Below are 27,602 nucleotides of genomic sequence, written 5' to 3'. Positions count from 1 at the left end.
AAAATGATGAGGTTCAAGACAACATATTAGAGATTTTAAAAGCTGTTACGTCCTTGAGCTGGGAATTCTACTTCTATGATGACAATGTCCTGTCTCAGAGACGTCAGTGAGAAAACCAACAAGGCAGCACGATGCTCCCAAAAGTCTGAAGGCAGAATCACTGAGAAATTAGTTCACGACTTGAACCCAGACTGCTTGACTTTCAGGATGCCATTACACCATCCTGGATATTTTTTGATCTGATCCTCTACAGCTTGTTTGAGATTCAACTTCACTAAATCACTGAATTCAGAAGAACACAATTCTGGTCAAAATTTCCAATTTTAGGTTATTTTGTATTTAAATTTTCCACAGCAAACTAAAGGTTTTGGGTGTTTTGTTTTATTGTGCTACATTGCCATTAGACCCAGAGGGCCCCACGCATTAGAGAGCTGAAAATGTGGCATGGGATGCATAATACTTCTAGTCTATTTGGACCAATTGATACTGCAGTGGTTAATTTCTTTCATACTCCATCAACATGAACTAAGGTTAGATTCCCCATGTATTGAATCAGATTTTTCAGAGTTATTTTTTATTTCTGCCCATTCTAATCCTCAGTTATCTCTGCCTGAAGTAGCAGTCTACTGCTATGTGGGTAAGGAAATATTCTGTCTTTATGGAGACAATTTCATTTTAAATTACTTTTCAAGTCAAACACTGCCATTTAATAAAAGTTTGGAACCTATACAAAGTCAATAAAAGGCATTAAAATTACTTATTAGTCATGGTATTTTCTTTCTCTATCACCAACTAGACAGTTTTGTTTTGATAGCTCCATTAGGTACACCCTCATTGCTCATTTTTTCCTTGACTTCCTTTTAGAACATATGGATGTTACAAAAAATAAATTCTCCTTTATACACAAAAAACTTCACATTATTAGGAATATAATTTTTAATAGAAAAAGTGTCAAGTCTCTGATGCACAATAATTATTGTAAAATGTTAGCTGAAGAACACATCACAATTTAACCTGAATGTACTATCAAAGAGGAAAATTATGTGGAGAGTACTATAGGGTTTAATGTATGTTTATTTATAAGCAGCTGAAGAAGACTTCATTTTTCAATGACTGTAAGCAAATTTGACTTTACTACTTGCCATTGTGAGAGATAAAGATGAGATCACATACATTTCTGGTACTAGTTAAGTCTAAAGGCTCAGTTTCCCAATGAGACTGACCTGAAGTAATCTCAACACTATGATCCTGACCCAGTGGAAAAACTTAGCATGGAAAAAGCATTTAGCCATGACAAACTTCAATATTATTTTTTGGAGGCTATCACTATTTCAAACTAAACCCATTATGATTTAAAACTGTCTTTTTATTGATATTCATTGTTTTTCAACCTGACAGTGGCCAATGATTTATATCAATCTTCTCTTAACACAGGAATTAAAGAGTTTGCAATATATCTTAAACTGAAGGACACTTTTTCAATAAGTCTCAAGATTTTAATACAGTTGTCATTTCAAAAGCCTACCTCTTCTCAGTTGGAAAGGGGTTTAGAGAAGAAGAAGGCAGCTCTGTTGATAAGACTGTTTTTATCAGAAGCAGTAGAGGATTCAAAAATTAGTATGACATATCGATGATGCCTTTTTTTCAGGCATTTTTATTCTTTAAGTGCAAGAACACTGCAGCTGGCTGTCAATCATTAAACCACAAAATGAAATCCTTTGCCTGGCTAGGAGATTTGCAACTATACTGATGCTGGTAAACTAAACATCAAATTATAGCCTTTTCTCCCGCCTCACCCAGATTTCACAGGGGCTGCACACCCAAATAAATGCCTCTTGGCTACCCATTCATCTAACAGCTGGAAAGATGACACTTGACATTTGGAAACTTTCCTGTGAAGATTGCTGCAAGGCTTTCCCATTAGCTTCCTGGTGAGACTGTAAGGTCGAATAAGCTGCCTCAAAACCTGCAAAGGGTAACGGAAATACTCTAATATTAAGCCTGTGCAATTTAAATTTCTAATTCTCGAATCATAGTTCTTCAGATATTGTAGAAATCACTGGTATATTTCAGGGCAAAAGAATGCCTTTGAAGATGTGGAATTAAAGTGATATTTTAAGCAATGATAATGATAACAAGTGTCTTTTATTTAAAGTTGAGACTGAAGGTCTTCTAAGTAACAGCGACTTCAACACAGAGAAGTTCTTGTAAGTTTGTTTTCTAAAATCCTTGACTGTCATATTTTCAACAACTGTTCATCTTTGTCCAGAGCAGAAATCTTTAACATGAGGCAGAGTTATTACCATTCTTTACGTTTTTTCCCACATCATAAGCATTATTGAAGGTAGCTTTAAAATTCTTACAATCCAGCATTGTGGATTCATTTCAAAAATCACTGACCCCAACATAAAATAAAATAGTAAATATGCCATTATTAAAATGCTGTCATCTTATAAAATTTTTAGGTACAAACATGCCTTTTTTCCTCTTCAGAAAGATAATTCCTTTAAAATGTCCCCAAATCAAAAACTGTTAATAAAATGACAGTTTATTAAAGATAGCAGAAAGACAAAATTCCTCACATAATCTCAACCCAAAAAACAACAGAATGTAAAAAATTTCATTTATTGATATGAATGCACACAATTCAATTAGATTTTATCGCAATGATCTTTTTCCATGATACTCAATTTGGAATTCTATATCTTTAATTGTCTTTATAATTGTCTGTTCTTGTTTGTTAACTAAGTATTTTTCAAGTGAAAGATTAACAAGAATGAACAGGCTTCCCTAAATGCTCAGTCATATGTCCAAATTAGATGAAATTAATGTCATGATTAAAAAGGAAACTGAAACCTTTAAAAAATACACGTTGAGGGCATTGAAGAAATGGAAGACATGAATGATGTAACTTTCAATCTTGAATTCATCATCGTCTGAGACTAAAATCACTTTTTAAAAGTTCAAGACCAGCCTGACCAACAAAACTAACTGGGCATGGTGGCACATGCCTGTAATCCCAGCTACTTGGGAGGCTGAGGCTGGAGAATCGCTTGAACCCGGGAGGCAGAGGTTGCAGTGAGCCAAGATCGCGCCATTGCACTCCAGCCTGGGCAACAAGAGTGAAACTCTGTCTCAAAAAAAAAAAAAATCAATTTAATGATGCTGAATTGTACCTCAGTAGCAACAATGACAGACAAAGATGCCTACGGATGTGCACCTCTTGGCCCCAAATCATGGCATAAACCTAGTTTTCTCATGCCATTCCATTAACAAATCCACCAAAAAAAGGAAGCTCAGCTCACAGAAAGAAGATGGAATATCTAGCAATGACTGGACTTCTCATTTCTCTTCAAACCAAAACCACAGCTACCATTTGTACTCACTCTACTGCAGGTCTATGGCATGAATTTGTCTTCACTAGGTCTTGAAATCACAAATTCGTTTCACATAGCCTATTGAACTGCCATCAGATGGTAATGACTTTCTGTCACTCTTGACCTGGGGCAGATTTGAACTAGTGACCAAGAGGTTAAAGGCTCTGTATCTCACTACCAATCCCCTGAGATACTTAGTTCCCTCAACCACTAGTGATTTTTTTTGTGCCTCAGTCAAGCCAGAAGAAAATACACACAGAAAAAATCATAAGCAGTAGAAAAGTAGGTCACCAACGCAAGACATCTATGATAGTTCTGATGAACCTAATAAACACCTATTTCAAAATATACCCATATACTACATGCACCTGAGTGGAATCACAGTAACTGTTAAAGAACTTCATTATAACTTTCAATAGTATTTCACATAAGCTACCATTAAGCTGAAAAACACTGCAGAGAAACTGAAGATACTTGTGCTTCATGAGCTTACAGGGTTAAGGAATGTATTTTAGATTCAGTATCATTCCAGAATATTTGTGTGTGTGTCTTGTGTATCTATTCTAAAATAATTCTGCCTCACAAGTTAGTCTCAGAGGGGGGTTGACAAATTGGGAGAAATAATATAGATTCATAACTGAAATAATCAAAACATTATCAAACACCTTAACGTGGATACTTACTATAGGAATACAGCATATTTTAATAAGGATAAAGTTTGCTGAAGAAAACAGAAGAATAGTATTTAGGAACATATATTTAGGCAAACATATATATATATACGTATATACATATACAGTAGTCAAAATATTGAACCTAAGCCAACAATGAAAAAATTAACTTTTTGTTGTTGTTTTTATTGTTGTTGAAGGTTGACTTCAAATGCTGGCTGCCAATAAACAACATTCTATAACTATTCAACTGCAATTATTCTGTACGTAACTAAGTAGGCAGTGACTCCTGAAGTCACTTAGAAATATGTACTCAAATTTTTTTTTAAATTTAATGCCCTGATACCTTCTTCCTTACACTCTGCATTTTCCCCTAGATGTTTGATTTTCATGGAATGAATCCCATTTGGAAGAAAATAGATCTTTTCATTTCATTTCTTCCTTATATTTAAAATGGTGCTCTATACAAATTATTTTATTTGGATTTCTACCTCTACCTGTTGACTCCATGTTTATCCTTCTATTAATAACTCTTATTTTTTGTCTCTCAATATATATATTTCTACCACAACTGCTTTTGTAGCAGCAACATGTACATTTAGTTGTTCCCTTCCACTACTGGTAATAAATACTGTGGGTTTTTAAACGTTGCATCTAAAATATAGAGAATTGAAAACAATTCTTAATAAAAGAATAATGACATGGCAAAAATAACTCTAATGATATAACAAACCAGTTAGTTTTGTGATTATAATTTCTATATAGATCAACATTATTTGACAAAATGTTCCATGTTTATAAGAGCTCCTTCTCAGGAATACCATGACTACTGAAGAGACAATGAGCTTCTGATCTGGGATTATAATTTAGAATAATTTAGTTTGTGTTTTATCTACAAGTTTTTTTCTCAGTGGCAGGACATAACATGATGAGATATCCATATAGCCTTCTTCTCTCCACTTTTTGCAACCAAATCTGTTTATATGCTAATACTAGAACGAAGTGCTCCGCCTTCTGAATGCTGTGTGAGTGGATAGAACAAACTCAGTTTCTCTACTAAAATCTCACAACACGCTTCTGACACCAGGTGTGTGCGAATTGCTCCCCACCAGCAAGCAAGCAATCAATTCTGTAGTGGACACAAGCTGAATGTCATCTAATTTGGCTCAATTCTGACACTATCTACCTGATGATAGCACCAGTTCCTACAGGTTGAGAGCTCATTCCCCAAAATTGCCCCCTACCACTTCAAATGCCAACAACAAGTCCCAGGTTATTTTGCCTGTGCTGCTGACCAACCAGCTATAAACTGGGATTCCCACAACCCCTTCTTCGGGTTAGATTAACTGGTTAGAGCAGTTTACAGAACCCAGGATTGGGGTTGGGGGTGGGGCAGGGAACAAAACAAAACAAAAACCAAACTTTTACTAGTTTATTACAAAGAGTATTTTAAAGGATACAAACACAACAGTCAGATGAAGAGACACATAGGACAAGGTCTGAAAGGGCCCCCAGAGCAGAAGCTTCTGTCCCTGTGGAGCTGGGGTGTGCCACCTTCTTGGCACATGGAAGCATTCTAGTTTACTTTCCTGGAAGCACCCCTGTCACCCATATTTGTCTACTGGCAAGTTCTCAGAACCTAGTCCATTTGAGTTTTTATGGAAAGTTCATTACATACGCATGATTGATTAGATCAGTGGCCACTGTCAACCAACTTAACCTTCAGCCCCTCGCCTCTCCCCGGAGGTTGGGGAGCAGGGCTGAAAGTCCCAATCCTAATCCTGCCTCAGTCCTTCCGGTGACCAACCCCTATCCTGTAGTTACCTATGGGCTGTCAGCCATCAGTCAACTCATTAGCATACACACACACACACACACACACACACACACTCATCACTTTGGAGATTCCAAAGATTTTAGGAGTTGTATGCCAGCAAACAGGGTAAAGACCAAAATTTCACAATATCACCATGTGTTTTTATAAATTAATAACACTGGATATTAATTCAGTCTCTATATGGTGCTTTTGTAATGAAGAAACTGAGGTCCTCTACATGCTCTCTTCACCAAGTTGGTTGCATCTGACAGATTTACTGGACTATTTCCTTCCCTTGTTTTCCTCCCTAAGAGACACAAAAGACGGCCAAGTAATACTGATTCTTTATAACCAGTAGGGTACCCCTGTATACCTACAAACTTTCTGCTTTTATTAGTTGAGTTGTCTACTTATCAAGAGTCAGTTGTATGTTTCTCGCCCTGTTTCTGTTGGATATAAATGTAAATAAATAAACATTAATTAGTTATACGGATGCAAAAAGAAAGAAGGTTGATTCTATGAAAACTAAGTTGAATGTTCTTAAAGGATATGATAAAAATGAGTTACTTAAAAAATACTGCTGTCAAATTAGGTGTTGGTCAAACAACTGAAATGACTGCAGGACAAACATAAAAATCTGGAAAATTGCATTGTATGATTCTTGAAGGTCTTGTACCACTTTTAAAAATGAAAATGGTAGACAATATGTTATAGATAGATTTAGGCAAGATATATAATACACCTCTGGCTATTTTATTTAAAAACATCTTGGCCCTGGATTTTTTTAAAAGAAAAAGGAAAATGAGAAAATATCTATATGCTTTAATTAAAATTATAAGCTTTGGTCATGTGCTGCTCATGTAATAAATAATAAAATAAAATGATGAGGTTAATATATGTATATATCCTTTTTACAATTTCCCATTTTAACTTTTTCTGATTAGCCTACAAATTATTAATTTTGGTTTCCTAGGAAAAGAGAAATTAAGGAATTAAACTAATTAAGGAATTCATTTAGCTATAGTCATTCTTTCAGTTACAAATTCTTTCTTTAGGTACACTGTCAAAATTATCCTTCATATTCAGTAATTCTTATTCATTTGGTAGAAGAAAATAAATATGCCTGGACTCCACTAATATCACATTATAAACAATTAAGGTGAAGTCATATTGAATTATTTATTAGTAGAAGTAACTAAAAAAGAGTAAATTTAATATTGTAACAGAATGACACTTAAGAAAGGAAATTCTGACAAACTGGAAAATGCTTTTCTTCACATTAATACCAGATCTGACACTATCATATCACTTCTATACGTAAACAATTCCTACCACATTACCTACTCCAAATTGAAATCCTAGCCAGGCAATCTCATCATGTTCTAGCCCTGGTATAATTACTGAACTTTCTCTCATTTTTCCTATATAATCTCTATATTCAGAGCTTCCATTAGTCCACCCTATGCTTTTTGGTGAAATAAAAAGGAGCTGCTGCACAGTGCAAAACTCATGGAGCAAGCAGAGAACATCTTTATGAAAATTTGAGGAAGGTACTCCCTCCTCTGTATAGAAACAGCACAACAAAAGGTTTTATTGTTTGATTAGTGGAGCTTGGTCTGGATTTCAGCCAGCTTGTACCCTGGTCTGGGTACCCCTCATGGAGTGAGCAACATATAAAATCTTATCCAGTAGCCTTCTTTAAATCCCAGTAAGTCTAATTACCCAGTATTATTCTAATTTTTCTTATTATTTTTAAATTTTGTATCTTGTTGTTTGTGATGTCCTTGCTGATTCCACATCCTAATACCCACATCCAGATGGAATCAGTCATTGTCTCTTCCAGGTTACCTTTGTAACTTTATGCTTTTTATTATTGTGTTAAGTATGCTATATTAGGCTTACATTTACACAACTCACTTCTTTACTAGACAATAGGATTCTTACTTGCAAATTTAAATCTAATAATTGGTGCTATCTATTATATCCACTACTTTTTAAAATGCATTTTTTGAATGAATGAATGAATGAATGAATTAACGCATAAATGACTTGGAGTGATGGATGTATGTGGATGAATAAATTAATGACTAAATAAAATGCTTTTGTAACTACCTAAAATATCCTATTTCAATATTCATCTGTTAAGACTCTATACACCAAATTTCTATTCAAATTTCCTATTTGCCATTTTTTTTTCCTGATCTCATTTTAACAATCCAAGGTGAATGATTTCTAATAACCCACAACAATGGTATACACAACAAATATTCACAAAGCTTGGTCTGTACCAAGAGCTTTCCATACTTTCTTTCATAATCTTCTGCAAGACCCAAGAGGATAGCAGCTCTAATTATTATTTTAAGTAATAATAATAATTTATAATTGCTTATTCACTTCCATACCCTGGAGTGCTGAAGTAACCTGTCCAAGGTAACATGATTTGAAAGTGTTGGAACTGGATCTGATGTCTTCTCTTTAGCTCAGAGCCCAAATTTATAACCACTATATTATACTGCTCTTATTTATGCATTTTGGTACCCTCCCAAAGTCAAGCGTGGGCCCAAAGGCTATTACTTAATAAGTGGTAATTGAGCAAATTAACTAATGAAATTTAAGTGAAGATCTCCTCAGAGAAATTGCCTCCACTTTCTCCCAACATGGATGTCTTCAAATAATCACATTTATCTGAAAATGCATATTACAAAGAATTTCTAAACACCCAACTGCATGCATTAATTAATACTATAATCTGTTTATAAAATCATATTTTAAAATAAGCTATCCAATGTTACCTTTTCCCCCAAAACAAACTAATGTAAAATATAAGACAAAATGTCAGAAGCCTTAGTTGTGAAACATACTATAGACATTACAGACTTTTTTTTAAACAAATGCTGCATTTGTGAGAAAACAGTATTATATGCTAACGAACTTTTCATATAACAAACTCATTAGTTTTCTTAACTCCTCCTTAAATGTATTTAAGATAAATGATTTCTGCATATTTTTCCTGTGTAATAGATGAATACTTTATCTTGAGGGTACAGCAATACATAAACATGGTTCCTGGCTTGTGCAGAGACAGACCAGTAAGCAGGCTTCAAACAAGGAGCACACAGGAAGTTCATGTCACAAACTCCCTGGACGAGGAGGAGGAAGCCAACCCTGAAGGACAAGTGGGACTCAACCAGAGGGAAATGGGTGAAGTGGGGGAAAGGCCCAGATTCAGGAGAAATCTTGGTACGCTTGGGGACATTCAAATCGGCATCTCAAAGCTAAGAAGTTTGGCCTTTACCTTGAGTGTGAGGAAAAGACATTGAAGGGTTTTAAATGAGCAAATTGGGATTCAACTGATAATCTAGAAAGATGACTCTGGCTGCAGTGTAGGGGCATTGGATTTGACGGGAGAGAAAGTGGAGGCAATTTCAAGAGAGGTGATAGAGGCCAGAACTAAGTTAATGACAATGTGGAGAGAGAAAAAATCCCACTTTGTCTATATGTACCTTGTTAGCCTTATCGCTGCTTAGCACTTTGCATCCAACACCCTGGCAGGAAGGTGGAAATGTTGATTTTACTTGACAGAGATTTTTACCTACCTTCCATCTCTGCTCCATTTTAACATGTAATTCAACACTTAGTTTGACAAGTCTGAATCCTTCAACCAAATCCAAAATTCTTACATGGCACAACCTTTATTTTATATTTCAAACACTATCATTTCCAGCAATATGTGTTTTTAAAGCACATGCACGTTTTCTTCATTATACCTAAAGGTCTGTTTCTCTCCTTTCTCTATACATCAGGCTTCTATTCAAATTTCCTATTTGCCATTACATGGAAGTAAAATAATTTCTTTTTTTTCCAGTACACATTTATTAGATTCAGGGATGTTACAAGATAATAGTGAAATGAACAGAAAAAAATAACATTAAGAGTCCTTTAGAATGATATTGTGAAACACTACCAAACTACAATCATAAATATACTTAAGTATTGCTTATTCATTTTAATTTAAAATCCATAAATGGATTTAAATATTTAGGATAAGAACAAAACAAAACAAAATCCTCCACTGACCTGTGTTCAATTTTACTTTTTCAAATCTTTTTAGCTTCTCTGCCCACATACCATTTTCACTACGAATTCACACATTCACTGGGCTTCATCTGGCCTAACACAAGAACCTCATCTCTTATCCCTTGATTCCACTTTCATTTCTTAAAGGAGCTAGCAGGCTGCTCAGTAAGATTTCTGGTCAATCAAAATTATAACTACACACAAAAGATAAACAAAATAAAATAAGGGTATAAAACAGTTTTTAAGAGAGAATAAGAATTGACCAGTTATATACAAAAGAAAGAAGAATAAAAATTAGATAAGTAGTTGGTAAATAACAGCTATGTACAGTTTTGTCTTATAATGAAAAAAATTATGTGTGAGTTGTGTATGTGCACCAATGTAAATCTTTTAACTGTACTTTCTTGAGCATATCTCTTATTCCGAGACTCTAGCCTTTCCTTTTTCATAAAATGTCCTATTAATTTATGTAAATAAATGTCAGTTTCCTTTGTTCTAATATTGTTACTCTGTAAAATAAGAAGCCATCAGCATTGTATTGATTTCCAAATCGATGTTGAAATTTTAATTATTCTGAGTAATTTATAAGGACCATTAACTTAGTAGGTTTGAACCCGGAAATAAAAAATGTTAAATACTGGAGTTGGAGCAAGTTGGGAAGGAATGCTTGACTTAAAAGCAGTGAATCTGAAATGTAGGAAAGACATTTACATGGAGATGTTTGGTGAATATGAAAAGCAGATTAGAAACACAAGGGAAGATATTCAGTGGACTGCTGGATTATGCAAGAGAGTGCCCTGTTGGAGGTACAGATTAGAGAGTTATACAGCAGGAGGTAAGATTAAAAACTGTGAAACTAAAAACTGCCAACTAATAGTAATGGCCCCGAACCGTGAAGAAAGGGAGTTTCGTGCTCCAACTTTGGCATCCCCAGAAAACTGCATGAAGCTTTCTCAGATGGCCATTCAGGGACTTCAACAATTTAAGTCTCCCCTTCTGCAGCTCCCTCACATTGAAGAGGACAATCTTAGATGGGTTTCTAATCATAAGAAGCATAAAATTAAAACTATCCAGGATTTGGTGAGTTTAAAAGAATCAGATCGTCATACTCTACTGCACTTCCTTGAAGATGAAAAATATGAAGAGGTTATGGCTGTCCTTGGGAGTTTTCCATATGTGACCATGAATATAAAATCACAGGTGTTAGATGATGAAGATAGCAACAACATCACAGTAGGATCCTTAAGTTGACAAGGCAAACAATGGCTGAAGTATTTGAAAAGGAGCAGTCCATCTGTGCTGCAGAGGAACAGCCAGCAGAAGATGGGCAGGGTGAAACTAACAAGAACAGCACAAAAGAAGGATGGCAACAGAAGAGTAAAGGACCCAAGAAAACTGCTAAATCAAAAAAAAAGAAACCTTTAAAAAAAACCCTACACCTGTGCTATTACCACAGTCAAAGCAACAGAAACAAAAGCAGGCAAATGGAGTTGTTGGAAATGAAGCTGCAGTAAAGGAAGATGAAGAAGTTTCAGATAAGGGCAGTGATTCTGAAGAAGAAGAAACCAATAGAGATTGCCAGAGTGAGAAAGATGATGGTAGTGACAGAGACTCTGATAGAGAGCAAGATGAAAAACAAAACAAAGATGATGAAGCAGAGTGGCAAGAATTACAACAAAGCATACAGCGAAAAGAGAGCGCTCTATTGGAAACCAAATTAAAAATAACACATCCTGTGTATAGCCTTTACTTTCCTGAGGAAAAACAAGAATGGTGGTGGCTTTACATTGCACACAGGAAGGAGCAGACATTAATATCCATGCCATATCATGTGTGTACACTGAAAGATACAGAGGAGGTAGAGCTGAAGTTTCCTGCACCAGACAAGCCTGGAAATTATCAGTATACTGTGTTTCTGAGATCAGACTCTTATATGGGTTTGGATCAGATTAAACCATTGAAGTTGGAAGTTCATGAGGCCAAGCCTGTGCCAGAAAATCACCCACAGTGGGATACAGCAATAGAGGGGGATGAAGACCAGGACAGTGAGGGCTTTGAAGATAGCTTTGAGGAAGAAGAGGAGGAAGAGGAAGATGATGACTAAGCAGTACTCTGAATGGACCACAGTGTTTGCACATATTTGCAATTTTTGGCTGTTTTCGAAGTGTATCATAAACCAGAAACAGTATAGAACTGAGGTTGAGGGAGGTGTAGTTTTTTTACTCTAAAAATGGGTGCATAATATAACTAGGCAGTGGCAGTGCCTTGGTACAACCTGAAAAATGTTAAGGTTTATTGAAACCTTTCAAGTATGGGATGGTGCATTTATTTCATCTGCAATAAATCCTTTGTTATTATAAAAAAAACTGTGAAATTACTCTGAAAATAAGAGTAGAATGAGAAAATAAAAACAGGAAGATAGTTTGGGGGACAGGAGATGCAGAAGGAGGCAAAGTAGGGAACCATCCACTCCCTGAGTGGATAGCTGTCCTTTGCTGCTTCCTCTGTCTGAGGCAATAAACACTTGGTAAAACATAGTGCTGCTATCCATTCTTCAGTCACCGCAGAGACTGGAGCCTGAACCACTCACCAACTTGTCTCCTTTGGGTTTCCCAGTGTCTGTCTCTGTTTATACATTTTTTTATTTTTTTATTTTTTTATTGTTATACTTTAAGTTTTAGGGTACATGTGCACAATGTGCAGGTTAGTTACATATGTATACATGTGCCATGCTGGTGTGCTGCACCCATTAACTCGCCATTTAGCATGAGGTATATCTCCTAATGCTATCTCTGTTTAAATTGTTTTCTTTTTTTTTTCTTTCTTTGCCTAGCCTAGTCCCTTTTGATGTATAACTTTTTAAAGTTTTAAAATTTTAGATTTGGCATCTCTCTAGATGTTATTTCCTAAATCAAAGCTTTGTCTCTTTGCAAAATCCACAGGCTCCTTTCTCTCTCTCTCTCTCTCGTTGTTTTGTTGTTGTTGTTGTTTAAAGATGAGGTCTCACTCTGTCACCCAAACTGGAGTGCAGTGGTGTGATCACAGCTCACTATAGCCTCCAACTTCTGGGCTTAAGTGATCCTCCCACCTCAGTCTCCCAATTACCTCATTCATTTTGAGATTCCTACATTTCTGGGACACCACGGTTTGGCCCAACAACTCAAGCCTCACTACTCAAAGATGCCAAGGAGGAGGTGGAAGTAGGCAGGTGAATCAAACTTTTAAAAGATGATATAATCAGTGTCAAGTCCAGGCCCTACCTAGCAAATAAGTAGGTCCTGCATTAGTTACACAAACATGAGAAAGACAACTAGAATAGACAAAATGGTCATGGAAAAGAGCAATAAATTAAAGGAAGCATTAAAGATAAAGTGAATTTTGTTAGCATGTGGGAAACAAGAGAACCAAAACAAGAGTGGTAAAAAGGCATAGTGTGAGCAGTCTTCCTTGAATAAGAAAGAAAGAATAAAAATTTTATTAACAAGAGCAAATTTTCCAGGAACATTTTACATAAATGAGGTAACTGTATCTACATTTAATTAAATCATAGAACAAAAAGAAAACAAAGCATTTAGTTGGAAAGTAAGCTACTGAGATCTGGTAGTTACATCTTTCTTCCTCAAGACCACAGTCGCTGTGGCAAAGTATGCTCAGCTTCACATCTCATCATTTCACATTCTGTATCCTAAATTGTTAAAAACTAAATTGTTTTTAAAAATTACAGCTGAAGGCTGGGCACAGTGGCTCATGTCTGTAATCCCAGCACTTTGAGAGGCTGAGGTGGGCGGATCACTTGAGGCCAGGAGTTTGAGACCAGCTTGGCCAACATAGTGAAACCCCATCTCTACTAAAAATACAAAAATTAGCCAGGTGTGGTGGCAAGCACCTATAGTCCCAGCCACTCGGGGGCTGAGGCATGAGAATTGCTTCAACCCAGGAGGCAGAGGCTGCAGTGAGCCATCATCATGCCACTGAACTCCAGCCTGGGCATTAGAGCGAGACTTTGTCTCAAAAAATATATTAAAAAAATTAAATTAAATTAAAAAAATAAAAATTACAACTGAAATTCATCAAATGTTTGTCTCCTTTCCACTTAGGTGCATAGAATTTGGAAAATAGATAGGACCTCATCTGGTCCAAATGAACAGATCAAACCATTTTTTTGACTATGTAAGATTATAATTAATGTAGATTTTAGTATATGTCCTATAATATTGTATACCACCAGATTTGATAAGTGTATGATCTATGTATTTAAGCCAATAATAAATATTTTGAACACATCAGGACTAATGACTTCACAGTACTCAAATGGTAGGAATGCATGATAAATTTTCTTTCTTTTTTTTTTTTTTGAGACAAGGTCTCTCTCTGTTGTCCAGGTTGAATTGCAAGTGGCACGATCATGGCTTACTGCAGCCTTGACCTCCTGGGCTCAAGAGATCCTCCCACCTCAGCCTCCCAAGAAGCTCGGACCACAGGCGTGTGCCACCATGCCCATCTAATTTTTTATTTTTTGTAGAGATGGGATCTTACTATGTTGCCCAGGCTGATCTTGAACACCCGGGCTCAAGCATCCTCCTGCTTCAGCCTCCAAAATTGCTGGGATTATAGGCATTAGGTGGCACACCCGCCTGGCCCAATTTTTAATCAACTAAACAGTTCTACTACCTAGTCTACATTTTAAAATTTTTATCCAAGTATGTATGTGACATATTGTATATATGCTTATTATATACCAAATAGAAATGCTCTTATAGATGAGTATCAAAAATAAATGAAACACTTATCCATTGGAAAAGAATTAAGTGGAAATGATGGCAAATGCCTACCTGTATATATTTGTGAATGTACCAAGATGCTTGCTTTCCATCATTCACTGATTCCACTGTAGTGTTAGCCAAACCAACGACATCGCCACCTGCAAATACCCATGCTTCACTAGTTTGCATAGTTTCTGGATCTACTTCTGGGAGACCCCATCTGTTAAATTTTATAGGGCTCAAGGCTTCTTTTACTGAAAAAACAAGTGAAAAACAATAGACAATGACTAATCAACAGACAATTCCATAACAATAATTTTAAAATTAAGAAAAATTATGGTTTAATTATTGTTCCAGGGATTCAAACAACTGTTTTTAGTAAACTATAAAGATGAAAAGCTAATGAAATATTGGAGTTAACAACACATTTGAAGTGCACTGACTTAACTTTACACCTCACATACAGGAATTAAAGACCACAGATTTGGTCAATGTTTCAGAGCAGACATTTATGTCTATGAAGTACGGATCTATAAAGAAGGAAAGTACAACCTTTTAAATACATACAAAATACATTTTTCTAAAACTTTATTCATAGCCATTATTTTTCCACATCTTTTACTACTTATATTATCCCCAACTTGTTCATGTGTGTCACTTTTGAAAGTTACATCATGAATTCAGGTCAATGGCTAATCTCCCTTTTACAACAAAACATTTTATAAAGCAAAATGAGACAACATATATAACATTTTCATTAAATTATTTGCACTTACTATTAAGCAATTTAATGGATCTAGTATACAGTTACATTTAGCCAGCAATTTCTGCTTTGTTTTGTTAAAAGCAACAAATGCAAGCAGTACCATAAATTCCTTGTGGAAATTGCTCTGTAAAGTAGTTTTGCAATTATTTGCTAAATATGCTGCATTCTAATGAATCTAAAAGAGTCATGGAAGAGGAATGAGGTTTTGTTTCTTTAAGAAAAAAATCCTGACATTTGGAAGAGATCAATGGATGCAATTTAGAGAAAGGGTTGAGCAAGAGAAGAAATGAAGAAAGGTGGACAACACCCTATTTGACGGAGTAAACTGAGTAAGCCAGTGTTTAGGATAAAATGTTCTCTCCAGGTAATGTCATAATTTTTAAGCACAGCATCTCAGACAGACTAAGGGCCTTATTCTTTACTCCAACTTCAAAGAGAAAATATTAGTAACAACTTAAACTAAAGGAAGAGAACTTGGGAGATTTTGGAACAGAAAAGTTAGTTGTTGAATTGATTTATGAATCAAGTATAACACAAAATAGCCAAATATAAAAAACGTTATTTTTGACACCTAAAACCAGTTTCTTCTGAGTAAAATAGAGGAAAAAAACATAGAAATAAAATAAACATTGGTATATATTTGTAGCTTTCTACTTAAAGAATGTTAGAGTTGTAGAAAATTATTGAGGGGTTACTGTTGTGTTTTTCCCACAAGATCGTAGTTTCCATGAGAACAGGAATTTGTCCACACTGCTTGCCTGTGTTCTACAGAGCACACTACAGTTCTTGAAGCAGAGGACACTCAATTGGATTGATGGATGAATGAATGAATGAGTAGATGGGTCAATGCTATCATACTCAGGTTTTTATTTTAAAATCTTCTACTGTTTCTATTTGTTTTTTCATCTTTCATTGAGAGGAAAATTAAATATTCATGTAATTATTTTCAAAGCAGAATGGCATTTTAAGGAAATTTTTCTAATGTTTTTAAAGGTCACATGAAAAGAGACCTTTATCATTTGTTCCCCATTGCATAACGGATCATCACTACCATCTGTTGACAGTTACTTGAGTTGCAAGAAAGTCAATAGTGAGTATGGCTCATCAATTCAACCTATTTTAATAATGGCAACTGTAACACATCATCATTGAATGATATATGTAATGAGCTTTATAAATACCAGCAAGGGGTAAAAATGAATTCTGTTCTATCAGAAATGACCTTATGTTTCCAAAACTTTGGCCTACAAGAGATCTGAAATAAAGACAATTAATAAAAAGATAAAAATTCAAAATTTTATCACTAGGAGTTCAAAGCATTTTTTTTTTTACATTTATCTCATGTTTCACAGGAATATCCTTGAAATTTAAGTACAGATCTCATTCTATGCTTGAGCAGGGTAGGAATAATTCCTTAGTTATCTCTGAGTCCCACAACATCAATTAGAGTCAAAGACATGTTTACAGTCGGCCCTCCATATCTGTGGGTTCCACATCTGAGGATTCAATCAACTGTGCATTGAAAATATTTGGGAAAAAAACAGAATGTTTATGTCTGTACTGAACATGTACATACTTTTTTCTTTCCATTATTCCCTAAACAATATAGTATATCAACTATATATACAGCATTTACATTGTATTAGATATACCATAAGTAATCCAAAGATGATTTAAAGTATATGGGAGGATATGTGTAGATTATATGCAAATAATATACTATTTTCTATAACAGACTTAAGAGCATAGATGGATTTTGGTATCCATGGGGGATCCTGGAACCAAGCCCCCCTAGATGTGAAGAGATAACTATATCGCGAAGTTACTGAAGCTTAAGTAGGGTCCCTCACTTGCATGGGACTGTTTCAAAGCCCTTGCCTAATTTCAAATCTATGAATTTTTCTTTTCTTAAAGAAGAGCTCTCAAATTGTATATGCTTCAGGCCTCATAAAATTTGAATCTTCACTTGAGCACAGTGAATTGTACACAGGAGGTGCTGAATAAATGCTTCACAAATTAAATTGAAGTTCTTGAAGAATGTGCTTTACCATATTTTAGGATGCAAAAAATGTACATAGAACAATTCACTTTAACACTCCACCTGTCACAAACTCAGTCAATAAGTAGTCAGGAAATGTTACTCTGAGTTTAATAAGTAACTTTACATTTCTTAAAATATTTAGCACCAACATCATAAGCCACCCTAGGGGCATTTATTTGTGAATTCAAAAGCACTCTTCTGCTCATGGGCATTTCTATTGTATATGAATTGTGTTATTATGTATCCCTAAACATTCACAATACTTACGTATACTTTTAAAAATAAGCTTTCTTTCCTTAATATTTGATTTATTTATCCTGTGAAGTCTTAAATCTGAATATCAACTGTTTTAATAATTTTACCATTTGTAATATCCAGCTAACCTCATTAAAAATCAAACAATTCTTTGATACTCTATTCTAAGATAGAAAAAGGATTGTCTTTTATATTAAAAATCATCTCAGTATCCTTTTGAAAATTAACTACCAAATTTCCTCCTGCTCATTTTGGAGACCTTCAAGTTTAACATGTTCCTAATTTCATTCCAGAAATAAAAAGAAAAAGCTGAGAGATCACACAGCTGGTTATGAGGTTACTAACATCAATCAAAATAGAGACCATCTGTATATATTTTAATACCCAATATTTGGCTCATCAAATATCTACAAAAAGATCACTAAGAAAGTAGAACATGGACAACATTTATAAACATAAGCAATGCTACAGTGGGTCAGAAATGTTTTCTTTCAGTAGCCCTAAGCACCAAGAATGACTATATCACAACTGGAACATCAAATGGTTAGGATCATTTCCTTATACATACAGTAGACTCTATTTAAGCACACGTAATATTCATATATAATATGAATTTTTTGATTCATATTATATATGAATTTACTGAAACTTTGTTAAATCTGATTATGGAGCTAAACACCTTCCTAATTTCAACAATTCTTTTAAAATATAGCCATTATTTTAATTATTTAATCTTTTTTTAAGCTTAGAACTCAAATCAAGGATTCAGTGAAAAAATCCACGGGCATGTTATTCATAATTTCTCAGAAAGGAATTCATTTATTTAGTTGCTCCTTATGAGGAAGACTATCATCCTCATCGTTGTAACTGTTCTTCTATGAACTCCTCAGAGCTCTTTTACATCTCTGCTGATACATTTAACTTGGAATACAATAAAAATAAAACTCAGAAGCAAATCTTCTGTTCTGTCTTTACCCAGCTTGAAAGGAGTGAAAGCATAAGTGGATGAAAAATGTATATTTACATTTGCAAACCAAATAACTGCTTGCCATTTCCTCTGAAGTGTTAAATGAATATTAATAGAAGGATTGTATTATTCCTTTCTTGTTTATAAAATGGGGGGGATTTTCTGTTATGTTCATGCACAGTTTTCTCAGATTTCCATGAGATTGCATCTTGATGGAGACTGTGGCATATGTCCCAGGAGCTCCATAGTTGAACAGAAAAAGAACTTGAAAAAGAATCCCAAAACATGCTTATTCACAGTCTATATTATTCTGCAATTGGAAGAGAAATTTGTTAAATGATATGGTGCCTGGAATTTTATGCAGTCTTTATAAAGAATGAAAACGTCCTTAATTCATACCAAACATTCAAGATTTATGTTAATTTTCTGCTTTAATTACTACTATGTTCAAATGAGCTTATTTAAAAAACAAAGACACTCTGAGGTAGCTTTATAACAAGAAACAATTTTAAATTGGAACTTTTAGTCAATTTAATGCTATGCATGAAATGATTTTTTATACAGACTTAATGGTATTATGACACACAAGTTCTTCAATAAGCCACAGCTTAAAATTGCAGAAACCGTCCCTCAGGGACACATCACTAGCAGATGCAGATTGCCAAGGTCAATTAAACTGATGTAGCTGTGCTGTCATATATGTAAAAGAGAAACCCACAAGCATATGACAAGTATATTTCTCAGTTTTTATAAAAAGATGTCAGGAATGTTATATTTTAGTACACAAATATAAATTAATTCTCCATAAACAATAAAACAATACAACAGATATCATAATGAAGAAGGATTATTAGTATTCTTTGGAGAGTTTGATGTGTTATAAAACAATGGGGGGAATAAAAACTTTCAACATTTACAATAAAATGATACCTCAAAAACATAGATGAATTCGTCTATGTCCTTGTTGTTTAATTTTACATAACCTATTACCCACTAGAACCAAATCACAATGAAACTAAAAGGTGAGCTGAGGCAGTAATCTCAGTAATTCAGCGCTGAAAGCAAAATCTCAGCAAGATCAAAATAAATTCTAATTACAAGGCCAGGATATCAGAGTTCTGTTTAAATAGAATAACCTGGGGTAAGGAAGGGCCAGAACCAGAGAATGCCTCCAACTAAGAATATCAAGTCTGGATGGCTTGAGCTTTGTCTTCACATCTCCCTTCCACTTCTCAGTACTTTAATCAGTATGCTCTCCACAATGAAGATTCATCGTTTTCCTTCTGCCAGTCTCTCAGCAGGTAACCTTGATTCTGCACCTTCCTGCTCCTCCAGGTCCTCAAATACTGTCTCCTATTTTTTTAGTATATTGCATGTGCTATTTTCTCCTCTCCTCTCCAATTTGAAAAAAACTTTTTGACATGGTTATCTTTTCTCACTGCCATTCTTATATCTTCCTTTACCCAATTTCTCAGTCATATACTTGGACTGCTTACTTGTCTCACCACCAAATTATTCCTCGAATGAAAGTATGGTCTCTATGGTCACCAAATTCTGTGACCTTAGTCTTCAGCTCTTTTGCCTTTCTGTAGCATCCAACAGTTGAATGGCATTAATTTTGATCTTCTTTGATTTGCAGAATGCTCCTCTACCCTGGCTCTGCTTATCTTTAAACTGTCCTTCTTGGGCTCTAGCCCCTCCTCACCTCTTCATTTTCCTCTTCTCAGCTCTCAAATATTCAGTCCACTGCACTTTCTCTGTCAGAAATCATAGTCATTTAGGGCCTTCAATTTCATCTCTATAAAGATGGCCTCAAACTCTCCCTTGAGTTCTTCCTTTTATTCTGGGACTTCTGGATGCCTGTTTAAGATTATAACCTGTATGCTCTAATGTCCCTTCCAAATCATCACATCCAAAACTCAGTTCACAAGCTTCCTCTGGGCCTTCCCATCTCATGATTTATTATTGGTGACCTTACTCTTTCACCTCCTCCACTCATTGTGAACATGTCTTACCTTTGCTTCACTCCTCAAACCTTCTACAGACTCGACTCTTTCTCTTGCCCCCCACTGTCAGGAGAATGCCTTGTCCCACAATTCACAGAGAATATAAAAGCTATCACATGGGAACTCTCTTGTCTTCCCATCAGCAAAGCTACAAACCTACTGGATCTATATCTTCACTCTCTCTCTTCCTTTTTAATACCACTAAGGAACTCTCCCTCCTATCAGAAGCCAGTCTCTCCACATGGGCCCAAGAATCCTCTCCTCTGACCTGGTAGGAATTTTGCCCCTTACACTATATCCACTCTCTTCTCTATTACCAGCCACTCTCTACAAATTAGAGGTTTCCCATATGTAGGTACATACATGTACAGTAGTACCTCCCAATTTAAAACCATTCCACATCTGCATTTGCCTCCAAAGCTTCACTAAAACTCTTTTCACTGATATGATTAATTGGTCCCAGGTTGCCAAGTCCAGTGATTCTTCTCAGTGATCATCTTGCTTCAGAGCCTGAAATAGGGTGAGGTGAGTGAGGCAGACAAAGAACAAAATTTAAGGAGGTCCTTACTTTCAGGGTCATGCAAAGGCAACGTTTTGGACAGGCACCTAGTGTGCCTCCCCCTTGTTGTGCTCCTTGATTTCTCAGCAAAATTCAACAGATAACAACTTCCTCCTCATGAAAGTCTTTTTGCCTGGCTTTCGTGACATCATACTTTCTGCTTTCCACCTGTCCTCATGATGCGTTTTTAATCGTCGTTGCTGCTTTTTTCTATTCCCTTTTTCTTTTCTTTTCTTTTCTTTTTTTTTTTTTTGAGGAGTCTCACTCTGTCGCCCAGTCTGGAATGCAGTGGCGTGACCTCCACTCACTGTAACCTCCACCTACCAGGTTCAAGTGATTCTCGTGCTTCAGCCTCCCAAGTAGCTGGGATTACAGGTGCTTATCACCACGCTCAGCTAATTTTTCTATTTTTAGTAGAGATGGGGTTTCAGCAGATTGGCCAGGCTGGTCTCAAACTCCTGACCTCAAGTGATTCACAGTCTTGGCCTCCCAAAGTGCTGGAATTACAGGCATGAGCCATCGCATCTGGCCCCATTCCTTTCTTCAAAACTAAAAATAGAGCTTACAAATCTCAGTATAATCCTTGAATCTTGTTTCCAAATATCTCAACATCCAGTCAGTTAACATGTTGTGCCAGTCCATCCAATGAAAATTTTATCCTGGTTACTTCTTACATTCCATTAACATCACTGTCAACTAAAGACGAATGTTAGAAAAAATAATCAATCAGCACTTACAGATCTCTAGTACATGGCAGGCATACTGCTGGATATTTCCATAGAATATCTTATTAGATCACAAAAGAACCCTTGAAGGTGGATATTATCATCCTCAATAAAGCCAAGAGGTGGCAGAGGCAGTATTTGAATCCAATTATTTCTGTCTCCAAAGTCCTGCTGCTTCTGACTTTGGGTGTGGGGGCAAGAGAAAGCCAGAATAAATAGACTCACCACAGTCTCTTAAAATTCAGCATTGGGGATCATGGGAATAACTAAAATGAAGACAGGAACAGCAAAGAATTCTAGTCTTGGCTAGCTTCACAGATTCAGCCTTGAGAGCATCCTTTCCAACGAAACCTTTTTTTCCCCCCTTTCTGGTGAATTAACCACTAACGACTTTCTGTTACACTAGGCACTATGTGACTTTATTTCAATTATTTGTTTGACCTCTACTGCTCCTAAGTTCAGATAACTTATTTAAGTCAGCAACTTCCCCCCAGCATCTAGCATATAATTGGCATATAAGCGGGATCTAATATATGTTTTTTGGTCAAAAAATGTAGTATTTGTCCATTCCATTTATTTAGCATTCATATTATTCTGTCTTAGTTATTTTTCTTGTAGGTCTTATTTTCACAATTAGAGGGTGGAGGAAAAGTATTCATCGTGTGGAGGAAAACTGTTTCTACACTAACAAACATACTGACTAGGGAAGAATGGGCACATAGTGAATTTCTTTTGATCAATTTAACTGTTTGATTTTCCTACTGCTATGGTTAGATAATTTTCAGTTTGAATATGCTAGTAGAATTCAGTCAGGGTAAAGTACAGTTGTGATCTTCTCCCTCACCCTGTTCAGGATAAACTTAGGCTCCCCAAGTTGAATGGAAAAGATGGATGTCAATAATAGCCTATAGCAACTCCTTTTGTGTTATTTGTATTCTATTCGAAGTTTCATTTCCACTTCCTAAACTGACCAACAAACCAATTCAGAAATAAAATAGTCCAAGCACTTCACCTTGATCTGCTTATGTCTCTGAAATAATTCTATCTATTTAAGATGCTGAACTCCTTGAACATTGGATTTCATTTTACCTGGAAGAGATCTCCTCCAGGAGGTCAGTGTCCTTGAAGTAAATATATGGGAATTGTTTTCAAATTCTCTGTTGGATTCCCAAATGCTGTACTTTGATTTGCTTATTTATATTCAATGATACCATCTCTTTAAGACTGCAAACTGCTTGAAGGAATAGATCATCCTTTAATCTGGTTTGGACTATAATCATTATAATTCTACGCACATTTGGGTGCTTAATATTTCTTGATAATTATGAGACAGTGAAAAAATAGGGTATTGAAATATTTTTTGTATACTTCTCAGCAAACAAAATTTTTTAAATGCTGAATTATGTCATCAAATGATATAAACAATTACTGAAAGGGGTTAAGAAAAATGTTTCATATAAAATTCCCATTTGCTGCATTTAACAGAAAAATAAAAACGAATAGGAAACCAGTAGTAAATTATACTACTTGTGAAAACAATATTATTAAAATATAAGTGAACACTGAAAAATATTTTAATTAACAAAATAAATCAAATGGAAAAGATTCCCTAAATAGAGCTTTAAAAGTAAGTCTATGTGTGTCTGACTGCCATGACTAATTATGTATCCATGTAATGTGTGTTCAATTTGGGCTTATTTAAATAGCAGAAATGCTCATTAGCTGCAGTATATCTGTGAAGCTTCAGTAAACAGTTTAATGGTTTTTATGTTTAACCAATTTCATAAGTTCCTGTAATTTTAGCTTTAGCAGCTCATTAATGTTATTTTTTGATATCCATCTTATGGCTTTTTTTTTCCTTGTCAATCGTCAGTAGGCACACTTCAATGCAAACTTAAAACACACAGTAGAATTTTGTTTAAAAATTTTAGTACATAAGTAAATGTGCAATTCAAAAGTATAGTTTCTTTATATAGAGAACTAGCTGTATTACCATGCACTCAAGAAATATCAACATTGGCAAAGGCTATATCTAATGGGGATAAAATTGATAATAATGGAAAACATTTATTGAGCGCTTTCTTTCATCAGCATGTAGCTGGTTCTGGGCTAGGCATTGTATATACTATCTCTTTGGATCCTCTCAATATAGGTATATCTCAATTTTATAGTTGAAGAATGTGAGACTGAGATAAGTTACCAAGGTCAAACCCTTAGGATTTAAATCTCACTAGAAATCAACTACATATGTACTTGGAAAAGGCCTGAAAAATCCACAGAAGCATTTGGAGATACACACCCAGACCTCAGATAAGGGCACTGCAACTTGGGATCAAATAAATCACAAGGCTGGGTACACTTGCCAAAGAAAGAATGCAAAAACAGGTGACAACAGAATCACCCACTTATTTTTAAAATGTCAGCAAGCATAACCTGAACTAAAGCTAGAGAATAATTCCTCAGAGTTACATGAGAATCAAAATATTTCTGAGCCACACAAGCCAAGTAAAGAGGTAAATTCAACAAGTATCGAATACAAAAGAAATATAATGTAGGTAAATAGATTGATGACGTGGAAGTCAATGAACCATAAAAAGGTGACACTTGCAGTTAAACAGTAAAGGCAAAAAACAGAATTCTGAAGTTATGGACAAAGTATCTGGCAAAGACATAAGACAGTGTATACAAGCTATTTTTCCTAGGTGTTTGATAATTTTTAATAAGACAAAAAGCAAGGCATTACCTTGCCTTCATTCATTCAATTAGCAAAAAAAAAAATTTTTTTTTTGGTCTCTCATGTATTAAATCCTGCTGTAGGCACCGTAGTAAACCACAGATAAGAGACCCATCCCTGTGTGTTGTAAATTTCATCTGGCAGAAGATACAAAATGAAAAGTAAATAAGTAAGTGAACTATATGATAGTGAAAATGGTTATGAATAGGGTTACATAAAAGAGACTAGTATAAGATGAGGGATGTGAGAAGCAGAAGGGGTGCTTTAGATCACAGCAATTATGGAGGGTCAGAGTGCCTCTTTGATGAGATGGCATCAGAGCTAAAACATAAAGGATAAGAATGAACCAGTCACGTGATGACTTTGAGGCAGATTATTCCAAGAAGCAGGAACGGTGGCAAGGGTGTTAAGGATGAGATGCAGTTATAGCACGTGAGGAGTAGAAGGAAGGTTTTAAGTGGGTGAAGGAAAGCAAGTGAGACAAGAGAGGAAGTCTGAGAAATAGGCAGGGGCCAAACCAAGGAGTGTGTTATAAACTGTGGTAAGAAGTTTATTACAATAAAATAGGACAGCATTGGTAGGTTTAGAACAAAAAAAAAAAAAGAAATTAAATAATCTCTGTTTAGAAGCTCATTCTGGTAGGATTATATGCAAGTGAGAGTAGAAGCAGGATGACCAGTCTTAGGAAACCATTCTCAATGCAAAGAGAAAGCGTCCAGCGTCTGACCATTCCCTGAACAGAAGGAGGGCTGGCTGGCCTTCATGACACCTCACAAATACAACACTTTCACATGATTTTGCCTTTACTGTTAATTTTCAGTACGGATATTTAGAATAAGTCACTTCATTCTTTTCATTCAACCATTTATTCATCTCTTCACTCATTCATCCATTTGGTGAATATTTATTGAGTTAAGGACTGTGCTGGATCTTTGGGTTAAAATATAAATAAAGTACCCTGCAGTGGTACTGTCAATATATTTCAGAATATATAAGATATACAGAGTGAAATAGAAGAGCAAGAATCAAAAAGAAGCATATTTAACTACATGGTCCCTATGTGTGTGTAGCAAACATATTTAATCTACATGCCTCTTTAGATTTCCAGTACCACAATTCTGGAATAAAATTCACATAGCTAAACACTAAAAACATTTCATGAATTAGCAATGATGTTTTTCCACCCTTACTCTATTATTTCTCATATACCTTATAATCTAGACAAAGAAACTCCCCCATGTATTTATCCAGCCTGTTTACTATAACTGGAATGCGCTTTCAATCCCTGTCTCTGTTCTCCTAATTCCTACCCAATCCTCAACTATTATAAATGTCACTGCCTCCACAAACCTTTTAATTCTTGCTGCTGCAAGTCATCTCTCTACCCTGCATGTTACACCAGCAATTTATCTGTTTCTCCTGAGTCACTTTCTACCTAAAGGTAACTTTATTTGCATGCATCTTTCCTCCTTTATTAGACTGCAAGCTCCTGCAGATGGGGACAACGTATTCATTTTTGTGAACTTTAGAGAACCCAAAAGAATCTTGTATAATTAATACAAAACACGTATAATAAATACAGAATGAAAGAATGGGAAGTAACATCCCACAAGTATGTAGGAGGGCAGATTAGTAGGATGTCAAAATTAAATTGAAGCATTTGGTTTTAATCCCACCATCAGGGAAGAATAGTTTTAGATTCCAAAGTATGAGAGTAATGTGATGAGACTGGTGATGTAAAGTTCATTTGGCAACAGTATGCAAATATAGGGAGAAACACTGGGTCATGTTAAACCAAACGAATTGTAAATACACCTTGAGGAGGGCTTGGAAAATCACTGGATATTTGGCAAACACTATGCAACATGCTTGCCATTCTTTCACATACTTGTATGGAAAAAATGGTCAGGTAAGTCTTGAAAACACTTTAAAGAGCTTTAGAATTATAAAATATAACAAGTGTGGTTGTTAAAGAGGAAAAAAAGATTAGCACTGGTTAGCATTAATCCACATACTGTTAGGCAGGATCCCCAAATGGATGTTAACATTAATACTGGTTTCCTTCTCTAACAATGGCAGTATATTACATTTGAATTGAGTAGCTTCCATATTTTGGGAGTAGATACTGAATAAGATTCAATGTAATTTTCTAATTTATACAATAGCATATATGCAGGTCAATGTCTTATTTTTTTGAGATGGAGTCTCACTCTGTTGCCCAGGCCAGAGTGCAGCGGCATGATCTTGGCTCGCTGCAACCTCTGCCTCCTGGGTTCAAGTGATTCTCCTACCTCAGCCCCCCCAAGTAGCTGGGATTACAGGCACACACCACTACACCTGGCTAATTTTTGTTTTTTCAGTAGAGACAGGGTTTCACCATGTTGGCCAGCTGGTCTCAAACTCCTGACCTCAAGTGATCCACCTGCCTCAGCCGCCCAAAGTGCTGGGATTACAGGCGTGAGCCACCACACCCGGCCAAATGTCTAATTTAACCAGAGTATTTTAGATAGGGATGTTGTCCTATTTATATTGTGCTTTGAGTCAAGAACACAAACACAAAGTAATTAACAATAATAATCTCACTCTGCAATACAAAATACATATCATTAAGAACCTTACTATGCTCTATATTATCATTTTATAATTTAATTAAATCTTACATCTTGATTTTACATCTCATAACGGCTTAGTTTAGTTTAACATTTCACCAGCATGTTAGGTTTCAGAATAGCCTTTTACTATACTATAAGCTAACTAGTTTTTAAAAGAAAACTATTATAGGCTGTGGTCAATAAAGCTCAGTTTATCTATTACACTCACTGTATCTATTACATTAAATACATCT

The 27,602-nt window shown here is 35.4% G+C and overlaps 1 protein-coding gene and 1 pseudogene across 4 annotated transcripts in view; one reads left to right on the top strand and one right to left on the bottom strand.

Annotated features, from left to right (window-relative positions):
* Positions 1-27,602, bottom strand: part of DPYD (dihydropyrimidine dehydrogenase) — an 844,474-nt gene that overhangs the window by 455,102 nt on the left and 361,770 nt on the right. For all 4 annotated transcript variants that reach the window (XM_054437947.2, XM_063652706.1, XM_063652704.1 and 1 more), the window contains one exon: positions 14,774-14,958. In XM_054437947.2, the coding sequence (XP_054293922.1) occupies positions 14,774-14,958 (185 nt within the window). The remainder of the gene's footprint in view (positions 1-14,773; positions 14,959-27,602) is intronic.
* Positions 10,808-12,258, top strand: LOC129012383 (translocation protein SEC63 homolog; annotated as a pseudogene).

The sequence above is a fragment of the Pongo pygmaeus genome, chromosome 1, assembly GCF_028885625.2.
Source record: "Pongo pygmaeus isolate AG05252 chromosome 1, NHGRI_mPonPyg2-v2.0_pri, whole genome shotgun sequence".
NCBI classification, from domain to species: domain Eukaryota; kingdom Metazoa; phylum Chordata; class Mammalia; order Primates; family Hominidae; genus Pongo; species Pongo pygmaeus.
This window is presented reverse-complemented; position numbering and strand designations above follow the sequence as displayed.